This window comes from Brachyistius frenatus, unplaced genomic scaffold, assembly GCF_029030835.1.
Source record: "Brachyistius frenatus isolate BFR_SWC_R1_liver_20210118 unplaced genomic scaffold, ASM2903083v1 Contig_5, whole genome shotgun sequence".
In the NCBI taxonomy this organism is placed as follows: Eukaryota; Metazoa; Chordata; class Actinopteri; family Embiotocidae; genus Brachyistius; species Brachyistius frenatus.
Genome location: NW_027210604.1, coordinates 5,007,434 through 5,020,244, shown reverse-complemented (window position 1 = coordinate 5,020,244; position 12,811 = coordinate 5,007,434). Strand labels below are relative to the sequence as shown.

General features: G+C 43.7%; 2 protein-coding genes across 4 annotated transcripts in view; both read left to right on the top strand.

Annotated features, from left to right (window-relative positions):
• septin8a (septin 8a) overlaps positions 1 to 12,811 on the top strand; it is a 251,550-nt gene that overhangs the window by 187,327 nt on the left and 51,412 nt on the right. The gene's annotated exons all lie outside the window — the stretch shown is intronic.
• Positions 1 to 12,811, top strand: part of shroom1 (shroom family member 1) — a 32,965-nt gene that overhangs the window by 12,483 nt on the left and 7,671 nt on the right. For 2 of the 3 annotated variants that reach the window (XM_069718202.1, XM_069718185.1), the window contains 2 exons: positions 9,409 to 12,299; positions 12,395 to 12,581. In XM_069718202.1, coding sequence (XP_069574303.1) covers positions 9,622 to 12,299; positions 12,395 to 12,581 — 2,865 coding nt within the window. In that variant the 5' untranslated portion in view covers positions 9,409 to 9,621. Of the gene's footprint in view, positions 1 to 6,506; positions 6,648 to 9,408; positions 12,300 to 12,394; positions 12,582 to 12,811 lie in introns of those variants that run through there. The other variant, XM_069718193.1, reaches the window with a different exon arrangement.

Here is a 12,811-nt window from a genome sequence, read left to right as displayed (position 1 = left end):
ACAATGTGCTGTTATCAACCACACTTTTAACAAGAAAAGAGTCCACAGCCAAGTTTGCAGCTCTGGTGCAATCACTGACTCGGTATCAGTATAGAAACAGAAGTGTGAGGTACGTTAAGGGCACGCGTGTCCAATACAAAAATAACTGACAACCTACAAGGTGTTAAAGATCAGACAGACAACATAGTTTAGAGTAAATCAGAGACACATTTTGTTTATAGCTTGCCCCTAATAATATTTCTTTCTTTTTAGCATTGTTTCCAAAAAGACCCCGAACAGACTGCAGCTAAAAACACCGTCAATGCTCTTACTATGCTCTTATTATTCATAGGCGCTGGTAAATGAAGAGTAAAATGAATTAATTGCAAACAATCAGACCTTCAGAGGGAACAGAACAGCAGTCGCTTTATGCAAATTGCAAAAAACATTAAAAAAAAAAAGAAGAAAAAAAGCAGGTTGTATCATGTGGCCTTTATGCCACACTAATCTGTATAAGGTGTTAAGTCCATCAACAGCTTTTGGCTTGGGTTTTACCGGCATTAATACATTCCATGAGTGGCACAATACATGCATGGATGTTTGAAATGTATTGAGTCTTGTAAGGAATGAATAATTCTCTGCTCTGAATGTTGGCAGTAGGACCTCTGGGGTGAGCTTTACCTCATGGCAGCCTGACATTTTGTGAAAACCTGACGTTAATCGGTTGTAATTTATTTAGTTTAATAAAGCCGTTTCTCTTCACGTGGTCTTTTCTTTTACCAGTGGTTCATCTGATATTGGCATTTGCAACATTTGTGTTATACTTTGGATAAGATACGATGAGAATAATTAATGATTGGTTATATTAAAAGAACAATACATGCTCTGTATAGTCAGTGTCTCCCTGGGATGTCTTTTCCTCATGCGTTACTGGTGAAGTCACGCAGTGTCATGGCTTTCGCTGTACAAGCGCAGGGGCCACCGTGGGTGAATTCCTGCGTCTGTTGTTTCGTTGGTCAGCTGGTCGGACCACAGCTCATTACGTAAGAGGACAGTGATGCAGCCTGGCAGGACAAGATGACACTGAGATAACTGGTAGTGAAGGACCTTCCGGCTCTCTGGTACAAAGTGGTCAGTAGAAGTCTTAAAGCATGTTTGGACTGTTTCTGGTTTATGAGATGCAACTGCAGGTATTTGACCCACTATAAAACTCAACCTAAAAGATTAACCAGACTTTAACACACAGAGTGCTTCTAATTAGAAACAAGAAGTTGAATCCGTTTTTGTAGGTCTGTTCTTCTCTCGCTTGGCTGAACACATTTTGTTCATAGAATACGTATAATCAAGTTGTTGTTGTTTTTTCTTTCTTCTCGTAGTCAATTTTCTTCTTTGAATATTCAGTGTGTCTGCTGAGTTAAATGAAAGGCAAGCAAGGTAAGTAGAAAATGCTTAACATTCAGCAGTTGCAGTTTCTCAAGTGAATTATGAGATTTTATTTTTGGTATTACATGATAATAAATGTAATATTGGGTGGTTATGGATTGTTTGACAAAATAAAAAGAAGTTGCCCTGGGCTCTGAGGAACTGATGCTCATTTTTCACTATTTTCTGACATTATAAGAACTAAACTATTAGTTTATGGAGAAAATAATTGGCAGACTAATGATTCATAAAAATGAAATAATTGTTGTCCCACTTGTTGAGTGACAAACGTTGCACAAAGAAAAAAACATGCAGAATTTTGGGTTAAGACCCAACATAAGGTTTTCTAGCCTGTTTAGACTGCTGACAGTGTGTCCTCCGGGACAGTTGAGAGATGAGGGCTGAGCTGCAGCAGAAACGTTGGAATCGAGAACAATAGCCCTTTTTTTTAACGGTAGCATTTTTCCGTAATGATGGAGTCACTGAGACTTTTCCCACCTTCAAACAGGAAGTGGGTCATTTGTTATTGTGTGTTTTGTTTTGTTTTATGCCCCTTTAGTGTTTGTCCTCAGCTTCCTGTGGGGCCGGGTCTCTTCTTTCTCACTTTCTGCGTCTTTTCCCCTTTCAGACATTCCTCGTCTTGGCCCTCTTTTGTAATCGTGGCTCTCTTGTTGTTGGTAGTATCACACGTTGGCTCTGAATCAGTTAATCGCCTGCTTTGTGGTGGTGTTAGAGGTGTAAGATGCTGTCACTGCTCTGATCCTCAGGCCCTGGGGTCAGGTGTGTCCTCAGCTATCTCTCCTGTAGTGAACCATTTTGCATCATTTTTTACGGACTCCTGCACGAATGGAAGGTATTTTTCCTGCAAGACACAATATGGGTTGCATAACTTTTTCTTTATACGCATAACTGCGTGTGTGAGATGGCACTTTTACAGCCTTAATTTGGTATACAGCCTCTGGGAGTCCACTTGCTTCTACTGCTCAATCCTTTTTTATTATCATTTCACTTCTGACGTTTGACCCAGGGTCACTATGTTCTCCGATTTTAATACATATACCAAAGACAGAAAAGTATACGCTGCAGAAATGATGAACTTGCACAGCCTATTTTAGACTTTAACACACCTCCACACAAATACAACTCAGTGGCCTGCAGCATTGTACTATTCTAGTGCTGAGGAATTCCTACAGTATCCAGTTAAATTCACCATGACTAGATCATATTGCAAACCCCCGGGGGGTCCTTAATACAAAAGTAATTGTCTTCTCAGAGGCCAGTTGAAAGTAATAAGGAGTTTATCATTCACAGAGACTTGTGCTCATTTTTAAGCCCAATGCTGAGATGCAGTGCAGTTCCTGGTTAATGGTTGACCTGGAAGGATACAGAATCATTTATTTTTTTTTTAGCGGAGAATATTATTGATATACTCTTATTCACCTTGTTGGATTTTATGCGTGTCGTTACGTAAGTATTATTTGAACCATTGCTTAACTAAAGGGTTGTCTGCAAATACAGAAGAGCAGTGTCATAGTTGCACACACGTGCATTTAGTATTCAGTGTTTCAAACATGACCGATTCTGTACAACCTTTGGTGAAAACATCAACATTAAATCAAGTGGACTAAATATTGATATTGTCAACTAAGTATTTAGACCAGATCAGGGCAGGAATGCAGAGCTTATTAGAGTGTGACAGCTTGTCTTGGTCAGCTTGAGATTTTAGACACTGATGTGAGCACTGCCCAGCAACACCCAGCCACAGTTTCTCTCCACTGCACACACAGTTAAACCTCTCTCACACACACATACAGCAGGAATTACACTGCAGGTGTTGGCCGTAACTCCGCATGGCATGACAGCTTTCCCTTTCCCGCTACTGGACGCTGTTCTCTGTAAGAGCTCAACACCCGACCACTTCCGCCTTTTCAAAAACAGCTTCCTCTTTGTATCTGTTTGATCAAGGACAATACACTGATGTCTTTTAGGTCCTGTGGGAGACTTGAGCCAAGAAGTGAAGTCATTGCCGAGCATTTGATGCCTCTTTTATCCCTTTTGTGCTTGCATGTGCCAAAAGATTTTCAATTTGGAGATGCCATGTGATGGTTCTATTTCTGGTGGCACGTGTTGAGTCTCTTCATCCTCCCTGGAAGTTAAAAGCCATGCTGATATCGGCGGTACATAACAGAGCGTAAAGCAGTTTGTACTGTACATAGAAAGTAAGTATAGAGTATAATGGCTAACTGCATGATGAAGGCCCTTACGGGCCAAAAGGTCAGCGGAACAATTTTAATCCGATAGAGAAAGAAGCTTAAATTCCTAATAATGTAAGCAAGAATGGTACCCGTCTACTTCGTCTCTTGTTGCACGTTGATGCGAAGCTCTTTTCTGAAAGTGTCCGGTCGGATTCTCATTGAGGTAAATCTCTATCAAGTCTATTTGCTTTGGTTGAACTTTTCGTAGACCGAGTGAATGTTCTATCCTGTAAGAAGGATCCACGATGTGCTAAAGTTTAAATATTTCCTAACACGGTGGGAGTCGTGCGCAGTAGTGTGCACATACAGCGACAGTCTGATGGTCAACTTCAAGCCGCTGTGTTTTGTGTTTGAAACGTTTAAAGATCATTTTCAGGGGAAAGTGTAAAAAAGCACAGCTGTGCCAGTTAGCCAGCACTTAGTTTCATAAAGAAACTATGGCTTGGATATAAGTAATGGATGACGTCGATCTAAATTAATCTGTTGCGCAAAGCTTTGTAGTTCTTGACTGCCTTAAATAGGACTAATTTGCCATGCATTCTGGGTAATTTAACTCTCTTTTCAAACTGTCAGACACATCATAGCACTTGGCAATGTTTAATCCAGCAAAAAGTATTTGCCTTCTGGAAAAAATGAATACCTACAGGGACGTTGTACTGGGAAAAGCCATTTTAAAGTTTTGTTTCTCACCAGTGAGAGCCACAGTACAAACGGTAGTTTTTAAAGGTAACACCCAATCCGTTTAGCTCCTCAGTCAGCGGTCCGGAGGTCCGTCAACCTAACATCATCTCTATCAGTAGAGTTAGCAGGGCCAGCGGGGCTAACAAGCTTAATGGTTTTGGCGTACTATTTGGTTGGCTGGCTACCATGGCACCAGTCACCATAGCGTTTTGAATTCCCTGCTTGGCTCTCTCTTGTTTCCATCTTCCCCGTTTTTCTTTACCTGTTGCAGCTTTTTTTTTTTTATTATTATTTTTTTTATCATCCTGTCTTCCCTGTCTCTGTCTGTCCATTTCTGCCCTCTGAGACCATCACTGCTGCTTAGAGGACTGGTGGTCCAGTCTCGTGGCTGCATGGCGTAGGTCACGCTGGAACTCGTAATCACCTAATGAAAGACAAAAAAAAATAAATCTGAAAGATTTCTAGATCAGCCTCACCACGTGTTCCTGCACTCTCTCGTTCGTTGGTTTTATAAATCCCGTATTCTTTAAGAAAGTGTGTCCTTGTCTGACACCTTCTCTGACCACATTCCTTTTGCTTTTATTTATTTTTTTTTACACATGTGGCCTTTAAATTCTTGCAGTTCTTAAGGCTTACTCTCTCTCAACCATCCACCATGACAGAGTACTTAGCTCAGTTGCCAGGCGGAAAGTGTTCATGAGCTTATCCTTATACGTCACCATAAACTTGCAAAATAGATGAAGGTTTCTCTGCTGGCCACTAATGCCGGGTACCGAACTTTGATACCTTCATGGCACTGACGAATTGCTCCAATACCATCTACCTACGCTTCAGCCATATTAAGACGTTACGTTTTAAAACGCACAACTTTTTTTTTTGCGACGTTTGCAGAAATACATCTCCTTTTGGGGAAATAAGCCAAAGCATTTGCCATAAATAAACTAATAATTGTTTGTATGCCAGAATTTCTGTAATTTTGCGACAGGTGAACACATTAATAGTTATAATTCCAAATATATTTGTCCGTCATAAAAACAAAAAGTTGTGATGTTATCATCAGGTGGAGTCGTTATCAGCACTGAAACCACCAACAGAACATGGATGGAGCTCGTTGCTCCACTTTATCTGACGCTGTGCAAACGGTGACAGAAACTGCATAGCTGAGCACTAGTGCTGCCAGCCTCAATAGAAAACAATAGTGAATGCGACAGGGGTCTTTGTCTGACACTAGACAATCACGCAGGAGTTTTGAAAGCTGACCTTGTTATCAAGGGTGAGTTTGACCCATGTTGTAACAGATCTGTGTCCATGCTTACTACAGCAAGCATACTAATTTGTGGGAATTTCGCTCTATATTTTCAGTTTGTTATGGCATATTTGTTAATTAATCTCTACAATTCAATAAACCCACCCTGTCAATTATTCTCATTTTAACTATGGTCGTTTATTGTGAACAGAGGTTGTTTTATCGTCATATAATTAAAAGGACATCAGTGACCACTGGAATACTGCATGTAATAAGCACAAACTTTTTAAATTGAACTACACTTACTATGACTTTCATATCAGTCAGCAGTAAGTATTAGATATTTCTGCGGTCGATTGATGATTGGCTGTGTAACTTCTTCATAACTGCAACAAGAATAAAAGAATACAGAAGAGACACTAGCAGATGTTCCAAATGAGAGAAACTGGAAAAAGAGGGTGAGGGTGGGAGATGGTTAGTCTTTGTGACTGTTTTTTGGGTGAAGGCTGGGAGGTCACCCACCCACCCACCCACCATTACCCCCTCCCCTCCTCCTATGTCCTCCCTCCTGCCTTGGCTAGTCTCCATGTGCCGGGCTCAGGGCCTTGGGAATGAATGGTGCCCGGGCTCTGCTCAGTCTTTGAAGCCAGCCAGGAATGTGAGGCCTCTTTTTTTTTTCTTTCTTTTTTTTTTCTCCCTCTCTCTCTCTGTTGTTCAGGCAGCAGGCAGCACTAGCAGCTATCTGCAGCAGTGAAATATTCCCTCCACTGCGCTGCTCATTGTGCATCAGAGAGCCGGACATCATCTGCTGGCCAATCAGTGGCTCCCTCTAGGCAGCTTCGGGTCTCGGTGGGGGTAGAAGGGACCCGCTAGAAGTCTTCCCTCTAATATCTGGCTCTCCTGGTTACTTGTTCTGGTCCTTCTTTAGAAGAAGAATGATGTTCTGAATGTGAAACAAGGACGGAAATCACTTGGCTAATCCTTATTTAAGGTGAAACTCGGGGAAACTAATTTCTTTTTCAGATGGAAATCAGGAAGGTCAGTGACTTAGACTCGAAGTTTGGGTGAGTTGAGTTATTATTTTTTATTTTTTTGGACTTGCAGATGGTGTTCCCAAAACTTTTATAATTTTTCAAAGCAGTCTGCAAGTAGTTGATTTCTGGGTGGCTCCCAGTCTGTCTTTCTGTTGTGACTGTTGATCCTGGTCTTCCAACTTGTATTGAGCTTTTCTGCTGTCATTGTTCACTTCTCTTGTCTCTTGTTGTTGTGGTTTGCGTGTGAGAGTATTTGTCTGGGCCGGTCACCCTCTGCCTCCCCCCGCCCCCCTCCTCTCTGTACATTTTGTCACTGCTTGTCCCCTCCATCACTTCCACTTGAGCGCTCCCCTGTTTGGGAGCCTCTCTCTATGTTGGCAGAGGGAAGAGGAGGGCTGGAAACCAGGCACACACACACACACACACACACACACACACACACACACACACACACACACACACACACACACACACACACACACACACACACACACACACACACACACACACACAGTGACACACTACAGATCAGAAGGCCCTTCATAAACACATGGAATCCCCCTTAATACTGTAGTTTGAAAGGCTCTTTGGAGGTGGGTTTTGTATGTATGCAAAACGACCACCTAGGATCATCTTTGATGCCGGTTTTTCAGCTCAGCCGACAAACTTGGAGACTGAGAATATTTTGCTCACTCAAAGTGATTCTAACTTTTTAGTTTTCTTTCGAAGGATAAGTGTTGGTTGTTAAATCCCCAAAACAAAAGACACAAAATCAACTGATTCAATAACATTGACTTTGTTGCTTGGAGTTCCCATCACTGATGAGGCCGAACATTGATACTGCGGTTTAACTGTTGACAAACTGATTTGCTTTTCTTTGTTTTATGAGAAACATTTACCTTTGTGTATGCATGACGGGTATGTGGTTTCAAACTTGATGACAAAGTCAAGGAAAGGCATGCAGGTTATGGGAGTCCTGTTATTAAAGTCCACCGTAAAACTAGAACCTGTCATTAACTTGCGGGGCTGGTTTCTTTAGGATCGCTGGTGATAGCAGAAAGTTTCCAAAATTGCAGGAATTTAATCTCTGCGAGTTATTAAATTCTGTGCTGACTTTGAAAAATGTAATTTATCATGAAGAATCAACGAGAACTTAAATGAGGAAGCATGCCATACACTAATAATAGGATCGAGCTTAATTGGTTTCTGGACATCAAAAGATGGGACCCAGTCGAAATGAATGTAGAGTTTAGAAGTGCTGCAGCAGATTATTGATTCAATTCGGTTCACGTTACTGACTGAACAGCAAGACGCTAGAGTTTATATTCCTGTACAGTTTGTAGTTTCACCATATAAACAGTACTTGCAGTATATCCATACCACAAGAGTCACATGTGGATTTACAGGGGAGTGATTATATAGCTAATGTTCCAGGGAGTTAAAGCTCAGTAATGCAGGGGGGAGGAATAAAAAAATCTATTTTTACATGGTTTGACTTGGATGGCAGTGATGTATAGCATCTCCCAAAGTGTAACCACTAAAACAGGTGCACTCTGATGTTTACATGGTGTCTGTGAATATTTTAATGGGTTGATTTGACATTAATATGTCTCACTAGGAAAAAAAATTAGATTTCCACAAAGGATAATATCATGTTTTTATAGTTAAGTGAAAATGTAACAAATGCTTCCATTTTAGGCAGTCATTTGATAAACAAATGAATTGAATTTATTTTGATCACATGTCACCTCCCAACATATAATAAAGGGAAAAAAGGCAGACTGGTTTTTACCACATTGCTGTCCAACAATGCATTATACATCCGTCACATGACTAATCCTCAAATACCTCTGTAGGCCCATAAGGAATTCTTGGCATTTTTTCGTGTGTGTGTGTGTGTGTGTGTGTGTGTGTGTGTGTGTGTGTGTGTGTGCTGCAACGTGCACTGCCAACCTCAAGGCCCTTAATTAGAGGCCTTATTGATGCAAAACGGCAGACAGACTCCTTTAACAGGTGGTTAACTTTACTGCCCTACAAAACTAAGCTGCCGTAAACTGTGAACAGTGAAACAAACAAAAAAAAAGAAAGGGGTTTGGTGAATGTTGTTCGCTGCGAATTTACAGTGTAAGAGGAGGTGAGGACTGTAAACCAGACGTTATTATGAATATATTTGGAAATCCTTAGCCTATAGCAATTGTTGTTGGTCATTATTTTGCTCTATATTGTTCCATTTGAAACAGCCTCAAAACTGTAAAATTCTTTGGTCCTTATTTGCAAAATATGATTAAGGAGGAGTGAGGATAAATGTATCAATGAAATCACCCTGTGGTGGGGGTATGTATCAAGGAGAAATCCCAAAGAGTGAATAATAATAAAAAATGTAACTTCATTTACCTTTTCATGCGGTCTAAAATTATTTCCTGGGACTCTGCATAAGTAGTGTAGGCATAAATATCACATTACTTTTTTTGTTGTTGCGAAGGATTATATCATTTGTCTTTACGACTTACAACAGATGGAGCAAAATGTCTCAGACGACCTAGAAATGCCAAAGCAAAGAATTTTCATGGGTGACTTATTGTTTTATAGCACTCTCAGCAGAAAGCCTCTTGCAAAACACTGTCACCGTTTCTTTCCAGACATGCGTACAGTGTAGATAAAGGTGTTTTTGTTTTTTTCTTCTTCATATTTTGTCAAACCATTTCACTCTTGAGCAGCCATTTGCTCGACATGCAAGTTAAGATTTCAGGCTGATAACCAGTCTTTGCCGTGTTTGTGTTTTCACCCCCAGGTGCCGACCATTTCAGGAGGCTTTGAATAAACTAAAAGGAGCCAGGAAAATGACCTAATTAGCGCCGAGCGTGACAGACAACCTGGTGCAAATGTGTTGGTGGTAAATTCCCCAGTTTCACCCCCCAAGGAAGACACATGCATCAGCGCACGCACACGTCCACCGTACTTGCAAACCCTGCCCTTCCCTTCCTGCCATTCGCCCCAGTCCTCCATGGAATCCTACAACTTCCACTTTGAGAGAATGAGCAACGTGGACCTGCATCCTCTGAGCCTGCCTGTCAGCCGGCTTTCCCCAGCCAAGTCCAACAGCAGCATTGCCGACCAACTTGCCCATCACCAACACGGCAAAGGAGACTCTGCCTACAGCTCCTTCTCTGGCGGGTCCACCGCCCCAGACGACCTGCAGTCCAGCTCCTTCAGCCACTATGCTGATCTGAAGTATGTAAAGCCCATTTACCATCCGACTCAGGTTCTGCAATCTGACTCGAAGACCATGGACCAGCTCTATCGCTCTGTTGAAGCAATCTCACAGCAATATCGCAACAATACCAACACCAATATAAACCACCATAACCACAACCATAACGGCAATGACCGTTGCCATACCAACAACAAAGCTCTTTCTAAACAAGAGGGGGCTTCGGGAACTCCATCCTCGAGTGCTTACCCTCCTGTCCGTCCTCCTCCGGTCCCAGCACGCCTGGATAGTTTCATAGCCACTAAAAACCTTGAGAACAGCAGGGTCCACCACCATGGTACTGAATTTCAACCCCAGCAGCCTCAGCAGCAGCCCAGACCCCACAATCGACTCCATCTACAGCCCCACAGTCTGAATGCCCCAGGACCTGAGACGGCTAACCCAGATATAGGAAACTCGAGCTTCAATTCTGACCCTGTGTACTCAGTTTGGAGGGGCTCGCAACAGCATCAGCCACAGGCCCAGCAGCCACCCAGCTACCGATCCCACCTCCAGCCTCATGATCCGATCACGGTATCGTTGAACCCAGAATACCTTTTCATCACGGATAACAAAGCTGCCTCTGAGCAGCAGAAGTCAACAAACATCCGGAGCCGATCACCTCCCCGAGGCACAAGCCAGCCGGAGAACCCGGCCCCCAAACAGCCCTCGAGCAGTGGTGGTTGTAACGGAGACCACCACAACAAACCCAGTAGCAGTAGTCACTTTGAAAGTCAGCGCAAAAGGGCGCACTCAGCTCACGATTGTCTTGTTTCAGAGTCAACCCGAGCTGCCAGCCCCTGGAATGCCGGTCAGAGTTTTATCAGCAGCAGCATCCAGCATAAAGGACAGTTTTACTTTGTCACCGGGGTGTGTAAGGTGTCCGAGTCTGGTGTGAGGACGCCCTCTGTATCTGTGTGTGGGTCTGAGGCTGGAAGCGAGACCTCCACTGTGTTGGAGACGCACCGGCTCAGAGAAAAGGAGCGATGCCACAGTACAATGGACAATTTGTTCAGACCTCTCCAGGAGAGTTCTCGCTCTTCCAGTGGAACGATTCCAGATGAGAAGGACCTGATGTCCAGGAGCCAGGATCAGGAGAACCACAGACCATCCTTCATCTTGACCCAGTCCTCTCGAAGCTTCGACGCATTCGAAGAAATCGACATGATGCAGAGTCGAGAGATCGGCCGCCACACTCCTAACAACCCCATATTCTACTGTGGGCCGGACAGAAACTGCTCGCCGCGTCCAACGACACAAACAAAGGAGGTCACCTCGCTGATCAGCAACGAACAGACCAACCACCACAAGAGAGAAGAGCAGGCAAGGAGAGGGAAACGGCAGCCCTTGGGGGACGTCGCAAGCGAGAGGATAAACAAAGAAACGACTCCACTCCTGTACCACCTCACTGGGGCCAGCAGGGCAGCGTTACAGCCCAAGAAGGAGCCGGATTTCAGTATAAAAGCAAAGGAAGCCGTCCTCAACAAAATAGGCCAAGGAGACCTGATAAATGATAACGAGAGAACTCCACAAGGTGACAATAGCAAGAATGATGGGGGGGCCGTTATCTCAGTTGCCTGTAACACCCTAGATGACTCTTTTAAAAAGTACTACAAAGAGAAGCTGAAGGATGCCCAGTCTAAAGTCCTGAGGGAGACTTCATTTAAAAGGAGGGACTTGCAGCTGTCATGGCCGCACCGTGTCAGGCCAAAACCGGAGCCGAGGCCCACAGTGGTTCACTCTTTCTCCTCATCGCAGGACTCTGAGACTTCCACAGACACACTCACTCCCTCTGTGACCTCCGAGGAGACGGAGAAGGGGAGCTTAAAAGAAGACGTCAGGGAGAGTCAGAAGGAGACGGACAAAGAGACTGAAAAGGAAAATGGGAGGCCAGCAAATGTTGCCCAGCCCCAGGTGGCCCGCATCGGAGGCAGGAAGAGACTGACTCCAGAGCAGAAGAAGATGTGCTTCTCCGAACCAGAAAAACTCAACCGGCTCGGCAGTGCCCCCACCCACTCGGCTTGCCGCTCCTTCGGCAATGAAAGCGACGACATGTTTGCTGTTGAATGTGAAGGAGAGGAGCGCATGCAGCAAGGAGAGCAGGGACTGGTTGCAGCACGGCGGAAGATGTTTGAGACAAGAGATCGAGCTCTGTCGGCCTCAAGCGCCTCAAAGACGAACCTAAAACATCTGCAACATAAGGCCCTGGTGGAGTATATGGAGCGGAAGACGGGCCAGAAAGTGGCCGAGCCCCAGCAGTCGACGCCTCAGTTCCCACCTCCACCCAGACAGAGGCACTCCCTGGGGGAGAAACCATTTGACTGGGGTCCCAGACCTCTCTCAGGGAATCATGAAAGTAAAAATACGAAGAAGAAGCTCCACAGACCCCACTCTGCAGGCCGCATCCTCGATTCCTCCACCAGCTCTATCAGGTACAAAAGATGAGCAGAAGGCAACGAACCTTTTTGAGCGTTGATTAAATCACGCATTTTAATTTCTGTTCCGTTTTAATTTTTTTACAAAACAGGTACGCCCAGTTCTTCTCAGCACAGTCTTGTTCCGGCCAATATGCAGGCCAGGCGAATCAATCCAGATGGAGGGAGAGCCAGGGTCCATCTCAGGGGAAGTCTGCTTCAGTGGAGAGTCTCTTGGACCAACCAGAACCTCTCAGTTTCTTCAGGAACCGATCCATATCCACACCACACGCATTTCAGGTAAATTAATTCAAATTATGAGCAATACTGGTAGAAAAGCTTTGCTCCTATCCCACAGTTAGGCTTTATTTCATCTGTTAAAGTCACTGTCTGGCGAATGTCACTTCACGAGTATAGTAAACTAACTTTCCAGTCAAACTTGCATTGTTGTTTGTTGTCAAATTCCCAAGTTAGAAAAAAAAAATACATTCAACACTACTAAGATGTTTTTATTTCACATTCATTTGACG